Raw genomic sequence first — 26,935 nt, 5'->3', positions numbered from 1 at the left:
TCCCCAGGATTCTTTCAATAGTCTGGTCTCTTGCACATGCTATTCCTTAACCATGGAATGCCCCTTGCATTGCATATCCAAATTTGGGGGGGCCTGACACTATTATCTCTCCATGAAACCTTTCTCATGACCTTTTTTCAAAACTTGCATAGTATTTTGTCTCTAAATCTTTATGGTCTTTATAACAATTATAGCTATATATGTGGATATTATTTTCACTCTTAGGTTGTCAGCATACTACTTTGTGTACAAGAGGTTATTAAATATTTATTTAATGTCAAATGCCAAGGGAGCGGGTATTGGGTATTTCAAAAGTCATTTTTATTTTCTCTATCTTAATAAATCACTGAATATGGAGAAGTAGAAAATATGTTTTCACCAGAGCCTGTCTAGGAGGTAATAGCTTTGAGGATTACTGTAAGGACTTTTACTATTAAGCTTATTTTGGACAGAAAGTAATAGATAGGGATGCTGGAGTTTTCCAGTCCAGGGATCACAAAATCTCAGGTAAAACAATCCACTATAAAATAAGTAGTCACAATTAAATATCAGAATTTTAAAGGGCTGTTAGAGTTCTGTTAATATTCTGCTTTGAACTATTTATATTCATAAACTTCATATTTTCTATGAAAGAGTTCTGCTTCAAGAGGATGTTTTGTTTTCCAGCTTTTAAGTACATACCTGTCCTGTTTAGGTATTAACTAGGGACCTTGAAAGGCATGCAGCTGAATTACAAGCCCAAGAAGGATTGTCTAAGGATGGGGAAACAATGGTAAATGTACCACACATTCATGCAAGGTGAGGATTTGCTGGTATTAAAGTATTATTTAGAATCTGGCATTTAAGACTGTTTAATAATGAGAACATCGGGGTGCCTGGGTGGCTCAGTCATTAAGCGTCTGCCTTCGGCTCAGGTTATGATCCCAGGGTCCTGGAAACGAGCCCCGCATTGGGCTCCCTGCTCGGCGGGAAGCCTGCTTCTCCCTCTGCCACTCCTCCTGCTTGTGTTCCCTCTCTCGCTGTGTCTCTGTCAAATAAATAAAACCTTAAAAAAAGAAATGAGAACCTTATTTTATAAAGCCAAAGAAATCAGTAAAAAAGGGTATGTGTTCTTTGCCATCTCATTGGTTATAACACCCAAGTGAACCCGCTGAGAAATCTTCAAAGAGATCATGACAAAAATAAACTTTTCCTGCCTAAATAAGGTGATTTCCCAACCTTCACATTTTTGTAAACATTGATTTTGGGTGTATACTTACCAAGTCCCTGCTATTTAAATTGATACTTTATGTAATATACTAAGGGGTATGATTATACTTCATTGAAATTACTAGGTTTCTATTAGATATAGAACAAATGGAATTTTGTTTTTCTTTAATTCATCTTTAAGATTTTAAATTTTCATTAGAAGAGATGAATAAGGTAATCATCAGGATTTTGTTTTTCTTTTCCAGAATTTATGGAAGACATTGTGTAATAGTTCTTGAAAAACTGAAAAGTCACGTTTTTGTTGCCAAAGTTTTTCTGCTGGCATTATTTTTTTTCCTTTTCTCTTTTAGAGAGTAGCCTAATGAAATAAGAAAAGGGAAGGTTTAGCATTTTTTAATTTTTAGGAATGATTTAATTCTTGTGAATTTTCTGATATATAGGGATGATGTGGTTGGAGAACTCCAGTTGCTCCTAAAAGGAAGTTGTGAAAATACAGATAATGTCCACTGTTGGTTCACTTGTAAATTCATAGATAAATACATTATTGTTTTTGTTTTTAGGGTCTATAACTATGAGCCGTTGACACAGCTCAAGAATGTCCGGGCAAATTACTATGGAAAATACATCGCTCTGAGAGGGACAGTGGTTCGTGTCAGTAATATAAAGCCTCTTTGCACCAAGATGGCTTTTCTTTGTGCTGCATGTGGAGAAGTTCAAGGTTTTTCTCTTCCAGATGGAAAATATAATCTTCCCACAAAGGTAATGTGTTCTTTAAATTATTTATCTTGGCAAAGAAGGCAAATCAGTTTACAGAAAACATTTCCCAGTGTTTCTGAACACAGAGCTTATTTTTATTTTTAATTTTCAGTTTTTAAATTATGAAATCAGGGTATAGAAAATAAAGAAATAAAACATTTCTCTAATCACCACCCAGAATTTACATTTTGCCAGTTCCAGATACATTTTTAAAGATATAAAATATTACTGATGTGATTAGTGTTTCTTTTGTACCCCCTTGCTTGTACCATTCCCAGAGATAATCATTATCCTGAAGTTAATGTGTATTCTTTTTATTCATATTTTTATATTTTGACTTAATAGGTATACACACCAAGTTATGTTTCCTTTATTCTGCTGTTTGAAAGTGATGTGTTCCTTTTTTCTTTATTAACTTTTTTTAGACTATAGATCTTAAAGCCATAGAAAAGTGGAGAGAATATTTGTATACCCACCATTATGGTTGACAAATATTAATATTTTGTGATTTTAGCTTAATTTTTTAGACATAAGATACTAAGTATTAGAATTAAAGTTGAAGTCTCTTTGTTGCCCTCCCTGGTTCCACTCACTTTTTTCCTTCCTCAGAGGCAGCCACTCTTCTGAAATTGGCATGTATTCTTCCATTCTGCATTCTCAAACCTGACTATATGTGTAGGGTTTGTTTTGTTGTATGTTTTTACATAAATGGTATACCAAATGTAACATTCTGCAAATTTTTTTTTCACTTGGTTATTTTGCACTTTACCTATCTTAATACATATCTAATTCTTTCACCTTTACCATTATAGAATATTCCATTGAATGCATAGTCACTATTTATCCATTCTCTTGGTGGACATTTATGTTGTTTCCAGTTTTTTACAGTTATATGATGCTGTAGGGAACATTCTTGCATGTGTCTCCTTAGCAGAGGAATTTCTCAGTTGTGGGATATACTTATTGTTAAGTATTAGATGTTGTAAAACGACTTGCCAGAGTGTTGGTCCCAGCTCACACCTCTGTTGGTAGTGTTAAACAATGACCGCTTCCCTGTAGTCTCATTTACATTTGGTATCGTAAGACTTTTTAAATTTTGCCAGTCTGATTGGTATAAATGGTATTTATACCAATTTCTGTTACAGTTGAACATCTTTTCACATCTTTATTGGCCATTCAATTTCCTTTATTGAATTTTCTGTTTAAATCTTATTTTTCTGTTTATGCTATTGATAGGAGTTCTTTATGAATTCTAGATACTAATCATTGATTATATATATTACAGATATCTTCTCCCAGTATTTGCTTTATCTTTTAACTTTGTGGTATATTTTTTGTTCTCTAGTTTTACATTTTGACATGGTTAAATTGATCAGTTTTTTTCCCTTGTGACTTTTATGTTTTATGCCCTGCTTAAAAAAACTTCTTCACTGGGGCACCTGGGTGGCTCAGACGGTTAAGCATCTGCCTTCAGCTCAGGTCATGATCCCGGAGTCCCGGGATCGAGTCCCGCATTGGGCTCCTTGCTCAGCAGGAAGCCTGCTTCTCCCTCTGCCTGCCACTTCCCCCTGCTTGTGCTCTCTCTCTCTCTCTCTCACAAATAAATAAATAAAACCTTTAAAAAAAAAAAGCCTTCTTCACTTGAGCATTATAAACATATCTCTTACATTTTCTTTTAATACTCTTTTTGTTTCATTTTTATATTTAGATTTTTGTCATCAGGAATTTAATCTTGGGAATGGCCTAAAGCTAAGGATTTAATTTTGTTCTTTTAAGTGAAAAGCCAGTTGTCACCATTTATTAATTAAGCCCTGTATTCCTACTGACGTGTATTGTTTCCTCTATGGTACACTGTCCTGTAGACATGTGAGTCCATTTCATTTCACTGGACCTGTACCAGCTCTATACAATTCTATTTACATTGATCTCATTAAAATTTTTGATAAGGCAGGGAGACTTACCATATCTGTTCTTTTCCAGAGTTGCCTTTATCATCCTTGGACTTTAATAAATTTTACACTTACTACATTTTTACGCAAATTGAAATTTGTAAGATTCCCTTCTCTTACAAGAAGAATAGGGTGTGTGAGTTCGGCTATTGGTTCTGAATAATCAGTGGTGTTGGTAAATGAGTGTCATCTACTCTTTGTCTGGGTTAGGGTTCAGGCTCTGCCTTTAGTTCAGAGGCCAGAATTTCGATCCTGACTTACTGGATATTTTCTTTAAACTGTATTTGGTCAAGGTATTTCCATGCCTTCCAATATAGTGGGTAGTAATGCTGACTGGTAAGATGAGCACTAGTGTGAAGAGGTTCTGCTTGTGTCTGAACTTCCATGAATTGACCAAAAAGTTGTTCAGGAGATCCGTGTTTTAGTCATTACTGTATAACAAATCACCTTAAAACTTAGTGGCTCAAAATAACAACAGTCATTTAATTGTTTCTCGTGGTTTCTGTTAGTCTGAAGTTTGGAAGAACTGCTTGGCCAGGTAGTTCTTTTTTTTTTTTTTAATTTTTTATTGTTATGTTAATCACCATACATTACATCATTCGTTTTTGATGTAGTGTTCCATGATTCATTGTTTGCATATAACACCCAGTGCTCCATTCAATACATGCCCTCTTTAATATCCATCACCAGGCTAACCCATCCTCCTACCCCCCTCCCCTCTAGAACCCTCAGTTTGTTTTTCAGAGTCCATCGTCTCTCATGGTTCGTCTCCCCCTCCGATTTCCCCCCCTTCATTCTTCCTCTCCTGCTATTTTCTTCTTTTTTTTTTCTTAACATATATTGCATTATTTGTTTCAGAGGTACAGATCTGTGATTCAACAGTCTTGCATAATTCACAGTGCTCACCATAGCGCATACCCTCCCCAATGTCTATCACCCAGTCACCCCATCCCTCCCACCCCACCCCCCACTCCAGCAACCCTTTGTTTCCTGAGATTAAGAATTCCTCATAACAGTGAGGTCATATGATACATGTCTTTCTCTGATTGACTTATTTCGCTCAGCATAACGCCCTCCAGTTCCATCCATGTCGTTGCAAATGGCAAGATCTTATTCCTTTTGATGGCTGCATAATATTCCATTGTATATATATATCACATCTTCTTTATCCATTCATCTATTGATGGACATCTTTGGCCAGGTAGTTCTGCATGTAGGTCTCTTATGGAGTTGTAGTCAAGTGGTGGATAGAGCTGAACAGCAAGAGGCTGGAGTGGTTGGGGGCTGGCTGGGCCTCTCTCCTCCTGTCTCTCTGGGCTGGTTTTGGCTTCTTGTACACAGTATGGCAGCTCAGGATACTCAGTCTGCTCACATGGCTGCTGAGAGCTTCAAGAAACAGGTCCACCTCTCAGGAAAAAATGGCTTTGCCTCTTTTGAGCTAGCCTCAGAAATCAGGTGTCATCACTTCTGTTGGTTATAAAGTGAGTCATAAGCCTGTCCAGATCCCAGGAGAGGGAAATTAGACTCCATCTCTTGATGACAAAGTGGGAAGGTTCTAGAAAGGGTCATGGGGAGATACTGTTGCAACCATATTTGGAAAATATAGTCGGCCACAATCTCTGAATTTATAAATGCATCTTGAGGTCCAAGTAGGAAACTATTAAGGGACTTTTAAATACTTGAACACAACTCACTTGCTTGTTGAGGATTGTCTCTGTGGTACAATAAATATTACACAAAACAGTGCAAAAGGAAGTGAGATAGGAGAGCTGAGGATTAAAGGAGACCCAGGAAGACTTTGGAAAAGGGGAGATTTGGGGCTGGATATGTGGGATTGGATGCAAGAGGGCATGCAAGGATCAGGAGACTGTGCACAAAGGAAGGAATATGTGCTCAGTGTGAGAGGCTTGTAAGGAGCCTTGCACACCCACAGCTGAAAGAATAAGAGCAGTAATCAAGAGGGACCAGCTGAAAAAGTGCTTCAAAAGCTTGTGATACAGAATTGATGCAGATGGAAATAGAAATTCATTAAGCTCGTAGTGCATTTTACTACAACACCATTCTGGGACCAACTTAAAACAGTATTAAATGAAGCATTTTAACTTGCATTTTCCTGAGATGTGATTGTAGTTTATCTAAATCTGGATATGAATTAATCTTGTTTCAGTGTCCTGTGCCCACATGTCGAGGGAGGTCATTCACTGCTCTCCGTAGTTCTCCTCTCACGGTTACGATGGACTGGCAGTCAATCAAGTAAGCAATCAGACTATAAATAAAACACAGGTTTTACATCTCTCATACTGCCAAGCAAATCTATAATATTCCTTTATTATACTGTGAGTCTTTTCTGTAGACAGTGATAAATTATAGAATAAAGGGTTTATTTGATTAAGAGTTTATATGTTGAAATGATAATTGTCTTTATTTGAAATTTGTTCTGTATCAGATTCCAGAAAGGATTTTAAGTACAAGTGTCATGTTCTTTTGCTACTGAGGAATAGTTCATTTTATTTCTCACTTATGTGATTCATTGAACTGGATGTAGACCAAGAAAGCTGTATGATTTTCTTTCCATAAGCTGTGATAGAAATGTTGTTTAGAAGTTTTAAAATAAAGAATCCCTTAGAAATGGGCATGTTTCATTTCATGTTCTCACTATCTATGAGGCATTTTACTATAGGTTTCTTTTTTTAAAAGCTGTTTTTTGCAGGTCATATGGGTCTGTGTGTGTGTGTGTGTATGTGTTTAACCCAACAATTTATTCCATTTTATCTGGCTGTAGTCCCATAACTCATCCCTGACTATAAAATAATGGGTAGTTTTAAAGTCAGAGTGCTACCCAAGAAATCTGGCTAAAACAGGAGATGGTCTTTAAAAAACTAAGAACCTAGAGAAAAAGTGAGATGGATTGCTACCAAGCCCTGTCCTAGCTTGACCTCCTTTTGTTCTGTAAAGACTAAGACCAACATATATAATTGTACACTATGCTGAGATCTTCTCAAACTCTCCATTTTATAAAAGAAGAAATGTTTGAGACTTTTTTTTACATTTTATTTTTTTTAATTTTAATTCCAGCAAAGATAACATAAAGTGTTATGTTAGTTTCAGATGTACAATATAGTGATTGCTCAGTGCTCCTCCCAATAAGTGTACTCTTAATCCCCTTCACCTGTTTCCCCCATATCCCGCCCACGTCCCACCTGGTAATCAACAGTTTGTTCTGTATAGGTAAGAGTGTGTTTCATGGTTTGTTTCTCTCTTTTTTTTTTTCCTTTGGTCATTTGTTTTGTTTCTTAAATTCCACATATGAGTGAAAAATCATACAGTATTTGTCTTTCTCTGATTGGCTTATGTCATTTAGCATTGTACCATATAACTCCATGTTGTTGCAAATGGCAAGATTTCATTCTTTTTTAGGGTTGTGATAAGATTCTTGAGCATGATCTTATGCCCTTTTAGTGCACAAGAGTGTGCAAAGAAGGTCCGTAGGACTTTCACCACTGAAGAGGGTGGTGAGGGCCTCAGGAGCTGTACAGTTCACAATAGGATGGGTGCAACAGAAGGTCCAGGGTAATTCATTTATTTGTACAAAATCTCTTTGTTTTCTGGTAAAAATAGCAGACAAGAAAACAGGCTTTAATATTTTATTTTATTTATTTTTTATTTTTTTTTAAGATTTTATTTATTTATTTGAGAGAGAGAGAATGAGAGACAGAGAGCATGAGAAGGAGGAAGGTCAGAGGGAGAAGCAAACTCCCCGCTGAGCAGGGAGCCCGATGCGGGACTCGATCCCGGAACTCCAGGATCATGACCTGAGCCGAAGGCAGTCGCTTAACCAACTGAGCCACCCAGGCGCCCAGGCTTTAATATTTTAATTGGATTTGAATGATGATCTCTTGATATTAGGAGATCAAGCAGAAAGGGAGGCCATTTAAGTGCACCTGGGTGGTGCAGTTGATTAAGCGTCTGACTCTTGGTTTTGGCTCAGGTCATGATCTCGGTCGTGAGAATGAGCCTCAAGTCAGGCTCCATATTCAGCAGGGAGTCTGCTTGAGATTCTCTCTCTCCCTTGTCCCCTCCCCACCCTCTAAAATAATAAATAAATCTTAAAAAATAAAAAATAAATCTTAAAAAGAAAGGAGGCCATTTAAATCCTTTTCTTGACTCTTTAAAAGTAAGGTATTGCTAAAGCTCATTTTGAATAAGTTATCGTAAAACTTTGTTAGTACAGTATTAGCTTACATTATTGTTTTATTCTACCAATGTGTAGATATATAAAATGACTATCTGCCCTAGGTGAAAGTTCTTCCTGCCATTTAAAGTAAATCAGTTTCATTTTTTTTCTGAGGCTTAGCTTGGAATGACCACAAAGAATTAAATTATTGTTTCTCAGCTAGGGCATTGAAATACTTGAATGCATCAAAGTGAAAACCTTACAATATATATCAAAGGCCTTGCAGTTGAAGCAGTCCTAGTTCTAAGGGTTTATGTGATGAAAACAGTCACAATATGAAAAGAAATAGCTTGCTGAAAGTATGTTTTCACGTTGTGTGTGTTTTTTTTTCATGGGGAACAGCCTAAACAGCTGAAGAAAATAGTGTAAGTAGGATGGTACAACGGATTATTGTGTAGCCATCAAATATGATGTTGCAGGAGAATATTTTGAAATGACATTAAAAAAACATGTTGAGAATATACTCTCAGAAATGAGATCGGAGTAATTGTTATTTTCTTCTTTCTGTTTATCTGTTTTAATAAGAAAAGTCTAAGTACCTAATTTTTTTTCATTACAACACTAGATATCTAATTTTTTAAAGCAAGGCATCCTTAGCATGTTGTGTCATTCTGAGACTTCTCATTGCAGTCTGTCAGTATTTTGAATGTGCATTGAGGGTGAAGGTGGAGGGTTGGTGGTGGTGAAGGAGGAGCAGGGTTTGAAGTAGTGCAGGTTAGGTGGATACCTGTCCGTGACCTCAAAGGAATTGAGAGGCTAATACAGATGTATAGGAATGTATTCCAAAATTATTATTTTAACATTCAGTGATTTTACTTACATTTATTATTTAAAGAAATTTTAAAGACTTCCAGAAGATGGCAGAGTAGGAGGATCCTAAGCTCACTTGGTCCCATGGATACAACTAGGTAACACCCACATCAGCATAAATAACCCCAAAAGCAACCTGAAGACTAGCAGAACAGACTCTCCACAGCTAAATATAGAGAAGAGGCCACATCCAAGAGGATAGGAAGGATAGAGATGTGGTTGGGAGCCAGACGGATCCACGGGACTGTGGGAGGGAGGGACTCAGCAGCAGTTGTGGGGAGGGGAGAGAAGCAGACCTCCACAGCAGGCACCCCAGGCACAGGGAAACTGCGTGGGGAAGGTGAATACCCATAAGCTTTGGCTTTGAAAACCAGAGGGGCCTCATTTTGTGAGTTCTTACAATCAGCCGGGCTTAACACCTGAAACTTTAAAAATCAGTGGCTCAACTCTGGGAGAGCTGGATGGTGAGAGGAAACTGAGTCCCTGCCCTTAAAGAGACAACACAACAAACAGCCCTGCTGAGATGCAGCATAGAAGCAGCAGTTTGAAAATGCTTGGGTATACAGGAGGGAGATTTGTTTATTAACTTCAGAGCATGTACTGGGAGACTTCTTCAAGAACAAAAGAGCTGGTGGGTGCTATCTCCCCTTCCCTGGCCCCCAGCCTAGATACAGGGACACCTGTGGGAACCAGGACAGTGCAACACGCTCCACCTTCCACCCAGCTTGCTAATGGCACACTCCACCCATGTACTTTTCTATGGACTCAGCCTCTCCAAGTAGGGCAGGAGTTTTCCCAGTGGCTGCAGCTCCCCTTGTGCAGCTGGCTGGTGTGGACCTCCTGGTACTGTGCACATCATCCCTGCGTTCTCCTGCAGGAGTCCATCCAAAGTGGCATCACAGCGTGGAAGTGAGCAAGCAGCCCTGACGGGCCAGCAGCACTCCAAAGTGACTCCTACTCTGGGGAGAGGGGAAGATAACCACTCATACCAATCCAGCTGTGGCCCCAGCAGTAAGCTGGGGACGGACATCTGGTCTGACTGTAGGCCCTGCCCACAAATAGAAGCTTCTCAAGGGATAATACAGGGAGAGTGCCCTGCAGTTTGGTGCTCCTGCAGCTCTGGCAGACACCTGGCCCAACCCAACTCAAGCCCAGGATGGCCCAGACTGGCCCACTAACAACACAGGGACCAAACCCTGACCACAACAGGCAAAGAGAACCATTGTAGACTACTGGACTGAAGACAAACATGTCTCAGCCATAATAGTAGGGCACACGCAACACACACAGGAGACAACCCTGAAGCACCAAGTTCTTAAGAGCAGGAGACGTTGCACTGCAGGGCATTATAGGACCTCTTCTTCATAAGGCCACTACTTTCAAGAGTAGGAGACCTAGCTGACTTTCCTAACACAGAAACAAACACAGAGAGTTAGTCAAAATGAGGAGACAGAGGAATATGTCCCAAGTGAAAAAACAGGACAAAATCACAGCAAGAGACCTAAATGAAATGGAGATAAATAGTATGCCTGATAGAGTTTAAAGTAATGGTCATAAAGATACTTGTTGGACTTGAGGAAAGGGTGGACGACCTCAGTGAGACTCTCAACAAAGAGAAAACATAAAAAAGAGCCAAGCAGAGATGAAGAACTCAATAACTGAAATTAAAAATACACTAGAGGGAATAAATAGTAGACTAGGAGAACAGGTCAGAGACCTGGAGGGCAGATTATGAAAAGCTGAACAGGAGAGAAAAAATAATAAAAAATGAAAATAGACTCTGGGAACTCAGTAACACCATCAAGCATAATAACATTTATAGAGATCCCAGAAGAAGAGAGAGAAAGGGGGCCGAAAATTTACTTGAAGAAATAGTAACCAAAAACTTACCAAATCTGGGGAAGGAAACAGACATAGGAAGCACAGAAGGCACCTGACAAAATCAACCCAAGGAGGTCCACCAAGATACATAGTAATTAAAATGGTAAAAAAAAAAAAAAAAATCGTGATAAAGAGGGCATTTTAAAAGCAGTGAGAGAAAAGAAAACATTTACATACAAAGGAAACCCCATAAGGCTATCAGCTAACATTGTTCAACAGAAACTTTCCAGATATATCTTTTGGGAGCCACAATTCAACTCCCATTGTGAAATAAGTTTGAGAAGTTAAAATAATTGGTGGCAGGGGCGCCTGGGTGGCTCAGTTGGTTAGGCGACTGCCTTCAGCTCAGGTCATGATCCTGGAGTCCCAGGATCGAGTCCCGCATCGGGCTCTCTGCTCAGCGGGGAGTCTGCTTCTCCCTCTGACCCTCCCCCCTCTCATGCTCTATGTCATTCTCTCTCTCAAATAAATAAATAAATAATCTTTAAAAAAATGTTTAAAAAAAATAAAAAAATAGTTGGTGGCAGCCTGGGTCCATTGATAGATGAATGGATAAAGAAGATGTGGTGTCTGTATATATTTATATGTAAATATAACGGAATGTTACTCAGCCATAAAAATGAATGAGATTTTGCCATTTGCAAAATTTGGGGAGCCAAGCAGCACTTGCAGGGGGAGATATTAATTCAGTTGGTAAAAAGAAGACGGATGAGAGGCCCTAAGCATCTGACCTCATGCTGTATAATTGCTATATAATTAAACTGGAATATCAGTGTTGCAAAAAAAAAAAAGTTTTAAGGTAATGCATGTAAATGTTTTTAAAAATCAGTGTAGTAGGCCACAGTTCCCACAACTTCTTATCTTATATATAACTTTAGGTAACATCCTTTCATGTCTTCCCTCTCTTTATTCACCCATTCTCTGTGAACCAAGGACGTTAGAAACGATGCACTTACTTTTACTTCTCCCCCTTCTGCTAGACTTCTTTAAGCTATGATGTTAATTTTACATTGTCAAGGTTTACTTCTCTCTTCCAGTCATAATTGTCTTCCTTGTTTAATCTATAGGTCATATCTAACAAAAACAAGGGCATTTAAATTTTTATGATCATCTTTGTTTAACAAAGAAACAAGGAAGATGGTCAAATGCCAAGAAAAGGAAATGTAATTTATGTCACTGTGTTGTTTTGTTTTCTGTTGTTTTCAAAGAAATGACCCATGTGTCAAAATCAAAATGAATTCTCTTTTCTTCTACTCCCTTGCATTGTCCCCTATTTTAATGGTTTCATATTTGGACTGTAACTTTGTTGTTTAGCGCTTTTCCCACTTTTTGAAATCTTTTTGTCTATGGTGTTCTGAAGTAGTAGGAGTACATCTGAATGTGTCTTCATCCTGCTTGACAGTGATCAGTCCTTTTCTGGGGTTGTCTTGGACTCTAGAATATCTTGTTTTCTGTCTTCAGCTTCCTATCAGATACATCCATTGGACTGTTCATCTGTCTTTTAACCTTTTTTCACCTTTTGCTTTCTCTGTGCCATTTTCTAGATTTCTTTGGCTTTTTTTTGTTTTCTTCCTATAAATATTTGATTTTTTAAAAATTTTATTTTATTATGTTAATCACCATACATTACATCATTCGTTTTTGATGTAGTGTTCCATGATTCATTGTTTGCGTATAACACCCAGTGCTCCATTCAATACGTGCCCTCTTTTATATATCATCACCAGGCTAACCCATCTCCCCACCCCCTCCCCTCTAGAATCCTCAGTGTCCATAGTCTCTCATGGTTCATCTCCCCCTCCGATTTCCCCCCCTTCATTTTTCCCTTTCTACTATCTTCTTTTTTTTTTTAACGTATAATGTATTATTTGTTTCAGAGGTACAGGTCTGTGATTCATCAGTCTTACACAGTTCACATCGCTCACCATAGCACATATCCTTCCCAATGTCTATCACCCAGCCACCCCATCCCTCCCACCCACCGCTCCAGCAGCCCTCAGTTTGTTTCCTGAGATTAAGAATTCCTCATATCAGTGAGATCATTTGATACATGTCTTTCTCTGATTGGCTTATTTCTCTTAGCATAATACTCTCTAGTTCATCCACGTCGTTGCAAATGGCAAGATTTTGATTTTTATATACATATTTTTAATTTTCCTGATCTCACATTTGTTTTCCCATAGTTCCCTTTTTATAGCCACTTATTCTTGTTTTATGATGGTAAGATCTTCTCAAAAACTCTTAGCTTTTTGTTTGTTTCTAATGCTCTTCCCTTTCCTCAATTATTGCCATTTCATCCTGAAATATCTGATGAGCAATGAGAAATTATTTGGTCTAGGTAGGATAGGTTTCCTTTGCTATATTGTAAGTAGGAATTTTTTCCTCATAAGGCCTGTCCCCTGGTAAGAAGGTAGGGGTTTTGACTATCAAATTTTGCTATATGAATATGTTTTGAATTGGAGTTGGGCTCCTCGGATGCCAGAATGAGGCTTTATTTTGGAGCTCCGATACCCTCATTAGATGCTGTAGCTCCCCTCACAGTGGATGGATCCATTTCTGTAGAACAGTGCTCTGGTTTTTGTTAAACATTAAAGCCTGGTTTGCTGGAATGCTCTCATTTTTTGCCTACCCGCCTATCCACCCACCTACTAAAGAATTCTATTCTGTGACTTGTCTTTCAGTTGATTATCCTGTTTCCTTTTAGCCATCTACTGAAAGGAGGAAAAGTTTCACCTATGTAAGAAAGAAGGAATTCCTGGGGCGCCTGGGTGGCTCAGTCGGTTAAGCGGCTGCCTTCGGCTCAGGTCATGATCCCAGGGTCCTGGGATCAAGCGCCACGTCAGGCTCCCTGCTCAGTGGAGAGTCTGCTTCTCCCTCTCCCTCTGCCTGCCTCTCTGCCTACTTGTGCTCTCTCTCTCTCTGTCAAATAAATAAATAAAATCTTTAAAAAAAAAAAAAAAGAAACAAGGAATTCCCTACTTTTCATTCCTGCCAACTCCAACCTAGAAGGCTCCCACTTCTCTTAGATCCTTGTAACTTTTTCCTGTGTGTATTTTGGACTTTATTTTGTTTTATTCATCTGTACTTTCCCACTTGCTGTTTTCTAAAATTCCAAGAGCTCTTGTTTATCAATAACACCTCTGCACACCCTAAAACTTCTCTTTACTTATTTAGTGACTACCATTTTGGTGGACATTTTGGAGGGGGGCAGGCAAGTGTATATGCTCATCCTGCCATTCTTTTTTTTTTTTTTTTTAAAGATTTTATTTATTTATTTGACAGAGAGAGACACAGTGAGAGAAGGAACAAATGCAGGCAGAGTGGGAGGGGGAGAAGCAGGCTTCGCGCTGAGCAGGGAGCCCGATGTGAGGCTCAATTCCAGGACCCTGGGATCATGACCCGAGCCGAAGGCAGACGCTTAACGACTGAGCCACCCAGGCACCCCTCATCCTGCCATTCTTAATGGCAAACTGCTGAAGTAATATTAAATACACCATTGAACTTTTTTTTTTTTTACACTAATCTGTCCTTTATCTAGCTCAGTACCTTGTGGATCCTGAATAGTTGACATGTTGAAGAAATTAAAGTCAGTATATATACTGATTGAAAATTGTTTAACTTTTTAGAATCCAGGAGCTAATGTCTGATGATCAGCGAGAAGCAGGTCGGATTCCACGAACGATAGAGTGTGAACTTGTTCACGATCTTGTGGATAGCTGTGTCCCAGGAGACACAGTGACTATTACTGGAGTTGTCAAAGTCTCAAATGCTGAAGAAGGTATTATATAACTCTTTTCTCATTTTGATTTTTTCTCAATAATTTGTCAGCATTCATCTTTTTTCAAGGTTCTTTTGAAACTCCACTAATAAGGGAATTCCGTGTTTCTTACATGGGTGACACTTTTCCTTTAAAATAAAGGTTTATTTGTAGCTTATTGTGCCTTTCTTTTTCACTCCAATCGAATCTTTGTAGAGAAAATGAAAATACCAATTATTGTATTTCATATTTTGAAATTTACAGGTTCTCGCAATAAGAATGACAAATGCATGTTCCTTTTGTACATTGAAGCAAATTCTGTTAGTAATAGCAAAGGACAGAAAACAAAGACTTCTGAGGATGGGTGTAAGCATGGAGCATTGATGGAGTTCTCACTTAAAGACCTTTATGCCATCCAAGAGATTCAAGCTGAAGAAAACCTGTTTAAACTCATTGTCAAGTATGTATGAGATTATCTGAAGTTTTACTATGTATATGCAGTGCTCTTGGCTACAAGTAACAAAAACTAGTCAATATGGTTGCAAATTACAGTTCACAGGTCAAATCCAACTAACTGCCCATTTTTATATGGCCCATAAGCTAAGAATGGTTTTTATATTTTTTAATGGCTGAAAAAAAAAGACTATTAAATGACACACAGAATTACATAAAATTTAAATTTCACTTCCTGTAAATAAACTTACTGGAACACAGCCATAATCATTCATTTATATAGTGCTTGTTCCTTTCCAGCTGCAGTGGTAGAACTGAGTAGTTGCAACAGGGAATGGCTCACAGATATTTACTGTCTGTACCTCTATGGAAAAGTTTGTTGATCTCTAGTTTAATCCATAAAGAAAATTTACTGTCTCACAATTGAAGTTGGTTACTCAGCAGAAGTAGTGACAGGACTGTGAATTCCAGTCATTTCAATTGGTTGTATGTAGGGGGTTGTTTACTTTTAAAGAGCAAGAAAGAGAGGGATGCCTGGGTGGCTCAGTCGATTAAGCATCTGCCTTCAGCTCAGGTTATGATCCCGGGGTCCGGGGATGAGTCCCACGTCGGGCTCCTTGCTCAGTGGGGAGCCTGCTTCTCCCTCTGCCTGCCACTCCCCCTGCTTATGCTCTCTCTCTTTCTCTCTGTCAAATAAATAAATAAAATACTAAAAAAGAGAGCAAGAGATTCACATGGAAGTCAGTATTTCGTAATACTCTCTTATTTCCACATTATTGTCATGCAGTAGAGAAGAAGCAATTTTTGCTTTAGTGGTTAAACTTTTTTTTTTTAATTTTTGTTTTTAATTTTCAATAAATCTAAGTTAGAATCCCACTTCAAGCACTTCCAGTGTGGTTGGAAGCATGTTACTTACTACCTCCTTCATTTTTCTCATCTTAAAATAGAAATAATTCCTGCCTCAGAAGATTGTTCCAAGGATTACATGAAATTTTATAATGTATTTAACATAATTAACACAGCATGCTGTTATTTTAAAAACTTTTAAACAATTTTTTGGGTAATTTTGGAGAAATAGAGGAAAACAAGAGAGACTGAAAAATAGATGGACCTAACAGTAGTAAAGACTGAGGTTTTGAAATGTGTTGTATTAGAACACTTAACCCTGGGGACACCTGGGTGGCTCAGTCGGTTAAGCGTCTGCCTTTGGCTCAGGTCATGATCCGGGGGTCCTGGGATCAGGTCCTGCATCGGGCTCCCTGCTCAGCGGGGAGCCTGCTTCTCCCTCTGCCTGCTGCTCCCCCTGCTTGTACTCTGTCTCTGACAAAGAAATAAAATCTTAAAAAAAAAAAAAAACCAGTTAACCATGTTGTGTTTTCCTTAGTTAGGCTTAGGGCACTAAGAGAATTTGACTCATTCTGCCTTTAATATGTTATAGTCAGCTGAGAAAAGTATAGAGTTCCTTAGGGGGTCTCTGTCCTTAAACCCTCAGAGACTTCTGAATAGATAGCCATCCAGACCTACCCTGGGAGAAGGGGTACTCTGAGCTAGAGTGAGGGTGTAATCTGTGGATCAGGGACAGTGTGGTGAGTGGGCTGTGAGCAGGTGGGGAGGAGTCACCTGGTTGAAGATCAAAACACCTCTGATTGGTTCCTCTTACCCATTTTGAATAAGAACGAACCTTTGCAGTGGTCCTTCTGCCATACTAGAAAGGTTTTCTTCTCACAGGTTGCTTTTACCCTTTAGTTCTGTATTTGTGATTTCAACATTAAAACTAGAATTTTTCATGGTTGTCCATTTGTTAATCTTGCAGGGGTTGGCAAATTAGGCTGCCTGGTTTTGTAAACAAAATTTTATTTGGACACAGTGCCATCCATTCATCACATAATTGCTTTCACACAAGTTGAGTAGTTGTGACCCAGACAGTAAAACTGAAAAGATTTATGTTCTGGCCTTTTAAGAAAAAGTTTGTTCACCTTTGCTAGAATAACAAATGGAGGACCATGAAAGACGAATGGAGAAGACAGTGGAAGGTTATGTTTTAGTTTAGGTTTCTTCAGAAGCAACGATTTGGGTAAGCATTTATTTGGGAGGTGATCCCCCGAAATACTGGTAAGGGAATGGGGGAGTGAGAAGGGGTGGTAGTCAGTGTATGGTGCCTAAGGTAGAAGACCATGATTATGAGATCACCGGCTGGTGATACATCAACAGTATATTTAGTTACTTAAAATGCTTTGCAAAGGGGCACCTGGGTAGCTCAATCAGTTAAGCGTCCAACTCTTGATTTTGGCTCAGATCATAATCTCAGGGTCCTGAGATCGAGCCCACGTTGGGTGTGGAGACTGCTTGTGATTCTCTCTCCCTCTTTTCTGCCCCTCCCTGCCCCAGCTCACTCAATCTCTCTTTCAAAAAAATAAATAAAATGCTTTACAAGTTTTGTCTCCCTTACACAGACACAATTTTTATAAAGTATTTTTTTTTTAAAGATTTTATTTATTTATTTGTGAGAGAGAGAATGAGAGAGAGCACATGAGAGGGGGGAGGGTCAGAGGGAGAAGCAGACTCCCTGCCGAGCAGGGAGCCCGATGCGGGACTCGATCCAGGGACTCCGGGATCATGACCTGAGCCGAAGGCAGTCGCTTAACCAACTGAGCCACCCAGGCACCCGACAGACACAATTTTTAAAGCATTCTTCCCTTTATGAATTGACCAAGAATTTTGAGAAACTTACTGTTTGAATAAAATGTTTTGAGTTGTTTGAGGGATGTAAATTTTATGTTTGCCTTTTTCTTGATGCTAAAGCAAGTTAAGCAAGTTGTAAAGTAGATCTTCTAATAGATTGATGAAGCATAAGTAAGAATTTATAAGTTGTATTCTGTTTTTCAGCTCACTTTGCCCTGTCATTTTTGGTCATGAAGTAAGTACTTTACTTCATCTTTACCCAAAAATATATAAAGTTGGCAAAAAATAGCTAATTTTTGTTAGCCATTTATTTGTATTTTAATATGTCATTGTTCTCCATAAATGAATGATGTGAAAGGCAAACTACAGCTCCTTGTATGAACAAGATGCTTACTAATTTGAGCTAATTGGAATGAGGTACCTTTAAAGTGACTTTGGGCACTAAGTGTTAAAGTGGAAACTAGCAAGTACTCCCCAGTTTTGTGGAGTAGATTCATGCCTTGCAAGGTATAGGTCTTTACTCAGTGACTTTAAAGATACTTCTTTGATTTTCTGTGCTTCCTAGTTTTTGCTTTTTAATCATTTACGTTACAGAAGTTTATATTTTAAGTTAATTTCCTTAGGGGGAAAAAAGTAAAGTTGAACCATGCTTTTAAAAAAATTCTCAAGTAAATGTAAATATAAAAGGAGAAGCATCCCGTTTTTGCTAGTCATCTTTGTGTCTTTCTCAGTTTTGAGGTTTTTCTCCCCCCTCCCTCTTCTTTCACACTTGAGCTTGTTAAAGCAGGCTTGGCATTAGCACTCTTTGGAGGAAGCCAAAAATATGCAGATGACAAAAACAGAATTCCGATTCGAGGAGATCCACATGTCCTTGTTGTTGGAGATCCAGGCTTGGGAAAGAGTCAGATGCTACAGGTAGGAAATCAGTCATCTGGTATTTGATGTATTCCTGATGAAATGTATGACTGATTCACAAGTGAATTTTCTCAAAGCATGTAGTATTTGTGTGCCAGAGGATATAGTTGGTCTGGTGGTAAAAGTGAATTGGGGTGGGGCACCTGGGTGGCTCAGTTGTTAGGCGTCTGCCTTCAGCTCGGGTCATGATCCTGGGGTCCTGGGATGGAGCCCCGCATCGGGCTCCTTGCTCCGTGGGAAGCCTGCTTCTCCCTCTCCCACTCCCCCTGCTTGTGTTCCCTCTCTCGCTGTGTCTCTCTCTCTGTCAAATAAAAAACCTTAAAAAAAAAAAAAAGTGAATTGGGGTTTGTGTGAGTAAGACATCACTTCTGTCTGGCCATCCTTTCAAATAGATTACACAGGCTGTGCAGACATGGTGGTCTGTTGAGATGTCAACTATTGTGAAATGTCAGCCATTTCTCTAGCCCTTTTTTTTTTATTTTTTTGGTATCAGCTTTGCTAGTCTTTTTTGTTGTGACTTCACCTATGACCAGAATATTTTGAGAAAATAAGAGCAGGGAAGCAGAGTCATGCATTCTCTCTTCACACAACTATATAAACAGTGTATTGAGCTTTAGGAATAGTCTGATAAAGGTAAGAGATCAGTCTGTGTGCATCTCCACTGCTTCTCTCTAAAGCAAGGCAACTTCTGTGGCTAACTTCTTTTTGGTGCCCAAGAAGATTCTGCCTTTGCCAGTCAGAGCCTAGTGGTTCTCCCCACCAGGGCTTATGATGGCTCTAGAAGGTTCTGCTTGTTGGAATACTTGTGGTTGCCTGGGAGTGACACCTGGTAAGCCAGTCATAATGTCCTTTCTGAGAATGCCCATGTGTCCCATTCCTTCCCACCACCCCCAGTGTGGAAAAATGTGACCAGACCAGGGTTCTCTTGGTAAGTTGTAGTCCTGTGGCTACTGAGTCTTTGTTCAGGGGTTGGAACTCTGGCTGCATATCAGCATCATCTTTGGAACTCTGAAAATCCTGGGGCCTGCCCTAGTCCAACTGAATTAAGAGCCTCTGGATTAGGGTTCTAGTGTCTTGTGTGTGTACAACCTTCCACAGGGGATTGTGCTGTGCAGCCAGGATTGAGAACCACTTTGACCTCATCGTTGCATTATAAACCCACTGTCCTTCACGTCAGAGTCATTATTTATCCCCTATGCTTGATTGTGACACCAGTCATCATTTTAATTCCTAATCTGACATTTCATCTATGTTTCCGTGTTCCTTTGAACCAATGGGGTCCACTTTAAAAAAAAAAAATTCTGTTCTGAGCCCTTACTACAAGCCTGGCAGCTGAGCCATAGAGCACCCAGTTGTAGTGGAAACAATTGATTATAAAAATGAAAGCAGGATACTTAGCTGGACTGCGCATGTAGACGGTACATGTGGGGACCTGAATTGTTACCACTTCCTTTTCTGCCTTTTATATCGGTGTATATATGTGTGACTTTTGAATTAGTGTATTTATAGGTAGAAGCCTGGTTTAATCTCCACAGTGTCTGATTATCTATACAAATCTTATAATTTATACATTTTGCTTATGGTACATAAAACTTCCATTTTTCTCTTACTCTTTTTTTTTTTTTTTTTTTAAGATTTATTTATTTAGGAGTGCCTGGGTGGCTCAGTCAGTTAAGTGTCTGCCTTCAGCTCAGGTCATGATCTCAGGGTCTGGGGATCAAGCCCCACATCAGGCTCCCTGCTCAGCGGGAGTCTGCTTCTCCTTCTACCTCTGCCCCTACCCCTGCTCATGCTCTCTCTTGCTCACTGTCTCAAATAAATAAATGAGATTTAAAAAAGAAAAGTTTAAAAAAAAAGACTTGAGAGAGGAGAGTGCACCCATGTACCTGCTAGCACGGGGGGAGGGGCAGAGGGAGAGGGAGAAAGAGAATCCCAAGCAGACTCCCCTCCAAGTGCAGTGCCTGACATGGGGCTTGATCCCATGACCCCCGAGATATGACCCGAGCCAAAATCAAGAGTCGGACGCCCAGCCGACTGAGCCACCCAGATACCCCTCTCTTACTCCTTTTTAATTTAAGAAATAGGTCTTGGCAGATAATGGTTTCAAAATACATTTAATGGTACTGAAAAAAATTTAATACCAAGAAATGACACTGGCAATTTTTCATGTTTTTTAGACCTGGAATAATGCCATTTAACCTAATTTAAAAATAGAAACTGTAATATTAGAAATTAAATGCTGTAAACAGTGGAGTATATTTTATGTAAGTCTTCCAGCCCTGCTAAACCAAAGTTTTTAAAAATTAGGTTAACACTAATGGTTATGAATTGTTTACTTTACATTTTTTTTTAAGATTTTATTTATCTGTTTGAGAGAATGAGAGACAGAGAGCATGAGAGGGAGGAGGGTCAGAGGGAGAAGCAGACCCCCTGCTGAGCAGGGAGCCCGATGTGGGACTCGATCCCAGGACTCCAGGATCGTGACCTGAGCTGAAGGCAGTCGCCTAACCAACTGAGCCACCCAGCTGACCCTACATTTTCTTTTTAAAGATTTTATTTATTTTTTGACAGAGAGACAGCGAGAGAGGAAACACAAGCAGGGGGAGTGGGAGAGGGAGAAACAGACTTCCCGCCAAGCAGGGAGCCCGACTCGGGGCTCGATCCCAAGACCCTGGGATCATGACCTGAGCCACCCAGGCACCCCTACTTTACATTTTTAATTCTATTTTCCTCTGACCATTTTAGTAAGCCATCATCCTCCTCCTAGACGAATAAGGAATTACCATAACAAAAATAATGATAGCTACTGTTTATAGGTGCCAACACCATAGGGTCACTTGGGCACTGCACATGTCCAGCGTGCATTATCGACATAGCAGCGTGAGGACGGTCTCCTGTGGTTGTGCAGTGCACAGCATACACAGTGGCCTTGCATTGGGTATGTGTGCCAGGTACCAGATTAAGTGCCTTACACGCATGATCTCTCTTGCTCCTCAGGGATATAAGTGATAAAACATAAGGAAGCTGAGGCTCAGAGAGATCTGAGAGCAGCGGAGCAAGATTTAAACAGGTCTGCCTGCCATGCTTTTAATTCTTGTGCTATTTAACCACTTTTCTGACCTGCTGTAGCTTGTTTACTCACAAGGTGAGCATTATTGAGCCGTTTTATTACCTGCTGTATAAAGAAGTATTGAAGCCTTTGAAATTAAAATTGGCCTTCATGTTTTTTCTGTTTGAACTTTAAAATGAAGCACAAAATGAAACTGTGTAGTGTTCACATGACCATAGATATCAGAGGCAGGCTGCCTGGGTTTAACTGAATCCTCACTTCACACCTTCACAGCAATGTGAGTTACTCTCTGCAGGCCTTGGTTTTCTGTGTCACAAAGTGGGGGTGTAATAATACCTTTCTATTAACTGTGGTAGTAAAGATTGTACAGTAAAGCTATTAGAAGAATACTTGGCATATAGCTGATATTTGTGAGCAGTCACTATTAGCTATTTTTTCCCTTTTACTTTATCTGATTTTTTTTTTTAATTTTTAAAAGATTTATTTATTTGAGAGAGAGAGAGAGCAAGCGGTGGGTGAGGGCCAAAGGGAGACGGAGAGAGAAGCCCAACCAGACTCCATGCCCAGCGCGCAGCCCGACGCAGGGCCTGATCTCACGACCCTGAGATCACCATCTGAGCTGAAACCAAGAGTCCGATGCTCAACTGCACCACCCAAACAACCCTGGCTGATTCTTTTAAACCTTTTGTTTCCTTAGGCAGTATGCAACGTTGCTCCACGTGGTGTGTATGTTTGTGGTAATACCACAACTGCCTCTGGTTTGACTGTAACTCTTTCAAAAGATAGTTCCTCTGGAGATTTTGCTTTGGAAGCCGGTGCTCTTGTACTTGGCGATCAAGGTAAGAGACCAAACTCTCCACTGTTTACAACATTTAATTTCCCTAATATTACAGCTTCTATTTTTCAATTGAGCCAAGGGTTTTAAAGGCATTATTCTAGGTCTACTGGAGCTTTGGGGATTTTTTTAAGCCTTTTCCTTTCCAGTTAATTTCTTTACATTCTGTTCAAGAGGCATTTGGACAGCACTATATCAACCAGTGAGTTGAGAATGAGTGCCAGAAAAATTAACTGGAAATGCAGTTTATACTGCAGAACTGAAACTGGTACTTACTGTCATTCATTTTCAGACTCTTGCAGCAGACACGATTATATATAAAAATCAATCAAGTCAAATAGGTATAGATTGCTCCCTGTACTTCCCATTTCATAACAACCATCACACTTGTGATCATTTGTTTAAAGCCTGTTTTAAAACTTCACATTAAGCAGGAGGATTTGGTCATCCTGTTAACTGTCATATTTACATTGCCCAATACATAGGTGCACAGTAAATACTTGCTGAATGCATTACTATTACTTAGCCCAGAATAGATCTAGATGCCTTGGAACTGAAAATAAGGTGAATGTTATCCTTTTACTCTGAGGACTTAAAATAAGAATTTAGAGCTATTACTTTATAATTAGAAGTTTTTCTGTATTTTAACCCATCTCATTGGATGTTTTTCAGGATTTGACTGATAGTTTATAAGAAATCCAGTTGGAGGGCTCAGCAAGAAGGGATCTCTAATTAAGCTTTGCTACCCAAGTTTCTCATGGTGATGCTTTAACCCTATTAAAAAACATGTTCCTATGCATGTGTCAAGCAGTGCCCAGATTCCAGTCAAGGTCATTCATTCCTTTGTTTCCCAGTGACCTCCATATTTCTGAATCCAGATCCTCTCAGTATCCCCACCTGCCCCCCTCTTCTTTGATACTTTACCTGCTTGGTTTCCAGGACATTACACTCTTCTGGTTTTCTTCTTATTTTATTATTGACTGTTCCTTCTCAGTCTTGTTCTTTATCTCCCCAACCTTAACTGGTTGGCACCTCCAGATGCTTTGTTAATGTACCTTTTTTTCCTTAGTCTGTGCTTACCTTCTTGATGATCTTACCTAGTCTCATGGCTTTGCCTACCTATTTGCTGAAAATTTCCAAATTTATATCTCTTCTTTAAACTCTAGGCACATATTTCTTATTGCCTGTTATTGCAGCATTTCCATAACTTCTTCAAACTTAGTATGTCCTAAGCTGAAATCCTGATGTTCCTCTTCAAGTCTATTACAGTCTTTCCCATCTCAGTCAGTGATAATTCCATTCTTCTGTTTGCTCAAATCAGAAAATGTGCAGTCATCCTTGACTTTTCCTCATACCCCATATCCAGTCTATCAACAAATATTGTGGGCTCTACCTTCCATATATATCCAGCATCCAGCCTCTTTTCCAGTGCTGCTGTCATCTCTTAACATGGATTAGTAGTGTGATCTCATAGTTGGAATGCATGTGACCACCCTTGCCCTTCCTGTTGTTCTTAACAAGGCAGAGCAATCCCGTTAAAACTCAGATCAAGTTATTCTCCTCAGAACCCTCCAGTGGCTCCCTATCTCACTCAGAGTGAAAGCTCAAGGCTTGACAGTGGTCCAGGGCTATTCACATTCTGGCCTTTTCATCACCTCTTTTGCCTCATTATCTACTATTCCCCTCTTATTCTCCAGCTACAGTGGCCTTCTTGCTATTCCTGGGAAGCCGCCAGCACTCCAGGCATGTCACATTCCTGTAGTAGGCTTTTGTACTCGTGCTTCCCTTACCCCAGACAGGTCTGCAAGGCTTGTTCCCTTTCCACCTTGAAGTTTTTGCTCAAATGTCCTCTCCTTACGCAGAAGACTGATCTTAGGTAATTATGCCTATCTCTTGTAGTTGCTGAAATACACTATTTTTTGAATATGTATATATCTTAATCTCACCTGTTTGAATGTAAGTCTTTGAGCTTTTTGAGGGTCACTCTCATATCTTCATTTTTATAGCCCTCACAGCACAGTGCCTTGCCTATAGAAAACGCTGAATGAGAAAATACTACATAAAAGTTAAGTGTTTTATTTGCTGTAAAACAAGCACACATTCTCAACCATATGACATTTTATAATTTTAACTGCTGGAAACAATTACAAATAATTCTTTTTTTTTTTTTTTTTTTTAAAGATTTTATTTATTTATTTGACAGAGCGAGCGAGAACAGGAATACAAGCAGGGGGAGTGGGAGAGGGAGAAGCAGGCTTCCCCTGAGCAGGGAGCCCGATGCGGGACTCGATCCCAGGAACCTGGGATCATGACCTGAGCCGAAGGCAGACGCTTAACAGTCGACTGAGCCACCCAGGCACCCCGAATTACAAATAATTCTTTATGGTGAAACAGTTTCCATCCTGTAAGTTTGGAACTTGACCAAAGAAAGCTTTTTCTGTATTATTTTACTATGATTGTAGGTATTTGTGGAATAGATGAATTTGATAAGATGGGGAATCAACATCAAGCCTTGTTAGAAGCTATGGAACAGCAAAGTATTAGTCTTGCTAAGGCTGGCATGGTTTGTAGCCTCCCTGCTAGAACATCCATCATTGCTGCTGCAAATCCAGTTGGAGGACACTACAATAAAGCCAGAACAGTTTCTGAGAACTTAAAGTAAGTCTCTTTAGATATTTATACTTTTAATATAGTGAATCCTTATAAATCAATAAGAAAAAAGATAACTGAGGACATAATGGTTCACAGAAATGATAAGTTCCAGTAAATGTACAAAAACATGTTTGAGCACTACAAATTAAAACAATGAAGTATCATTGATAGCTATTAGGTTGGCAAATATTTTAGATATTAATAATCATTATTGGCAAAGGGTTGGGAAATGGGTTCTCACATATTCAAGTTAGCATCCTGAAGGACAACTGGCATATTTTTCACAATTTTTTTTGAGAGAGCAAGCATGAGCAAGTGGGGGGGGGGGTGCAGAGGGAGGAGGAGAGAGAGAGATCTCAAGCAGACTCCACACTGGGCATGTGGTGAGAGCCTCAAGCAGGCTCTCCTCCTCCCTCTGACTCAGCTCGATTTCACAACCCTGAGATCATGACCTGAGCCAAAATCAAGAGTCGGATACTTAACCGAATGAGCCACCTAGGTGCCCGTTTACCAGTATTTTAAATGTACATTCGTTTTAGCCGGTTCTACTTTTAGGAATCATACCCACAGAAATAGTCACACAAGTGCACAGAGATATATTTACAGGTTGGGTATGATGGCATTATTTATCACAACCAAAAATTGGAAACAACTTAAAATGCCCTTTGATATGCATAGTGGTTAAACTATGGCAAACTGTACAGTGGAAAGTAGCAATTATAAAAATGGAAGTAGCTCTGTATGTGCTGATAGCTCTGTGCTTTGCTGTTAAAAGAGCACATTATATTATAAATGGGGTATGATCCCACTTCCAAAAACACAGTTTGTATTTGTATGTGTGTATGCTTTTTCTTCTAATTTGTTCTGTATAGGTTGGACAAAGGTATAAGGGGGAGATAGATTGAAATGATGCAGAAGTGAGAAAAAGACAAAAGAATGCCTCATGTGAAAAATTGGAAGCTTAAATTTTAGAGAAAAAAAACCAAATTTCCTAATGTTTGATGATAATGTGTACCTTTACTATAAAAATGATACTTAGCAAAATATACAATTGTACTTGGAGATGCTATGCCACCACCACCAAAAAAGTCAATCTATTAGTTTTTCTTAGTAAAATGAAAAAGTGCTTTATTGGGAAAGTCAGAAAGATTCTCTTGAACAAAGACTTGGATTCTGGTTTTTAGAGGTACCCAAACCTGCTTTGGGGCCTTGGCCAAATTCTTTAATCACTCTGGATTTTAGTTTTCTTGTCTCAGAAGGACTATCTGGTAGGATCAGGGAAGATGACTAAGTAGAACACAGCATTTTTATTGTAATGATTAAATGACTTTTTTTTTTTTTTTTTTGAGAAAGAGGGGGCAGTGAAAAGGGAGAGAGATTATTAAGCAAGTTCCATGCCCATCATGGAGCCTGACACGGGGCTTGATCTCACAACCTGAAATCATGACCTGAGCTGAAATCAAGGTGGATGCTTGACTGAACCACCCAGGCACCCCGATTATAATGACTTTTAAGAAAAAGTGGGCTTTTTTTCTAAGTGATCATAAATGCATTTAGAGACTCTGTTTTGGTGAGAGAAAACAAAAAAATTAAAACCACCCAACTAGATAACCTCTGGTGAATCACATAGCATGTGTTTTAAAATTCATTCATTGCGAAGCTCACCATCAGGTAGGGTTAAGCGTCTGCCTTCGGCTCAGGTCATGATCCTGGGGTCCTGGGATTGAGTCCC

The 26,935-nt window shown here is 39.3% G+C and overlaps 1 protein-coding gene and 1 long non-coding RNA gene across 4 annotated transcripts in view; one reads left to right on the top strand and one right to left on the bottom strand.

The window, feature by feature from the left end:
• MCM8 (minichromosome maintenance 8 homologous recombination repair factor) overlaps nucleotides 1-26,935 on the top strand; it is a 42,093-nt gene that overhangs the window by 7,022 nt on the left and 8,136 nt on the right. For all 3 annotated transcript variants that reach the window (XM_035005865.1, XM_035005867.1, XM_035005864.1), the window contains 9 exons: nucleotides 695-798; nucleotides 1,770-1,968; nucleotides 6,082-6,167; nucleotides 14,466-14,617; nucleotides 14,861-15,056; nucleotides 17,936-17,966; nucleotides 18,506-18,646; nucleotides 22,414-22,555; nucleotides 25,014-25,209. In XM_035005865.1, the coding sequence (XP_034861756.1) occupies nucleotides 695-798; nucleotides 1,770-1,968; nucleotides 6,082-6,167; nucleotides 14,466-14,617; nucleotides 14,861-15,056; nucleotides 17,936-17,966; nucleotides 18,506-18,646; nucleotides 22,414-22,555; nucleotides 25,014-25,209 (1,247 nt within the window). The remainder of the gene's footprint in view (nucleotides 1-694; nucleotides 799-1,769; nucleotides 1,969-6,081; nucleotides 6,168-14,465; nucleotides 14,618-14,860; nucleotides 15,057-17,935; nucleotides 17,967-18,505; nucleotides 18,647-22,413; nucleotides 22,556-25,013; nucleotides 25,210-26,935) is intronic.
• The window catches only part of LOC118011258, a 43,627-nt gene continuing 21,882 nt past the window's right edge, over nucleotides 5,191-26,935 (bottom strand). The window contains exon 4 of the long non-coding RNA XR_004679437.1: nucleotides 5,191-6,180. This is a non-coding gene — a long non-coding RNA (uncharacterized LOC118011258). The remainder of the gene's footprint in view (nucleotides 6,181-26,935) is intronic.

Source organism: Mirounga leonina, unplaced genomic scaffold (genome assembly GCF_011800145.1).
Source record: "Mirounga leonina isolate KUSES-001 unplaced genomic scaffold, KU_Mleo_1.0 Mir_150, whole genome shotgun sequence".
In the NCBI taxonomy this organism is placed as follows: Eukaryota; Metazoa; Chordata; class Mammalia; order Carnivora; family Phocidae; genus Mirounga; species Mirounga leonina.
Note: the sequence above shows the minus strand (reverse complement) of the source record. Positions and strands in the feature narration are given on the sequence as shown.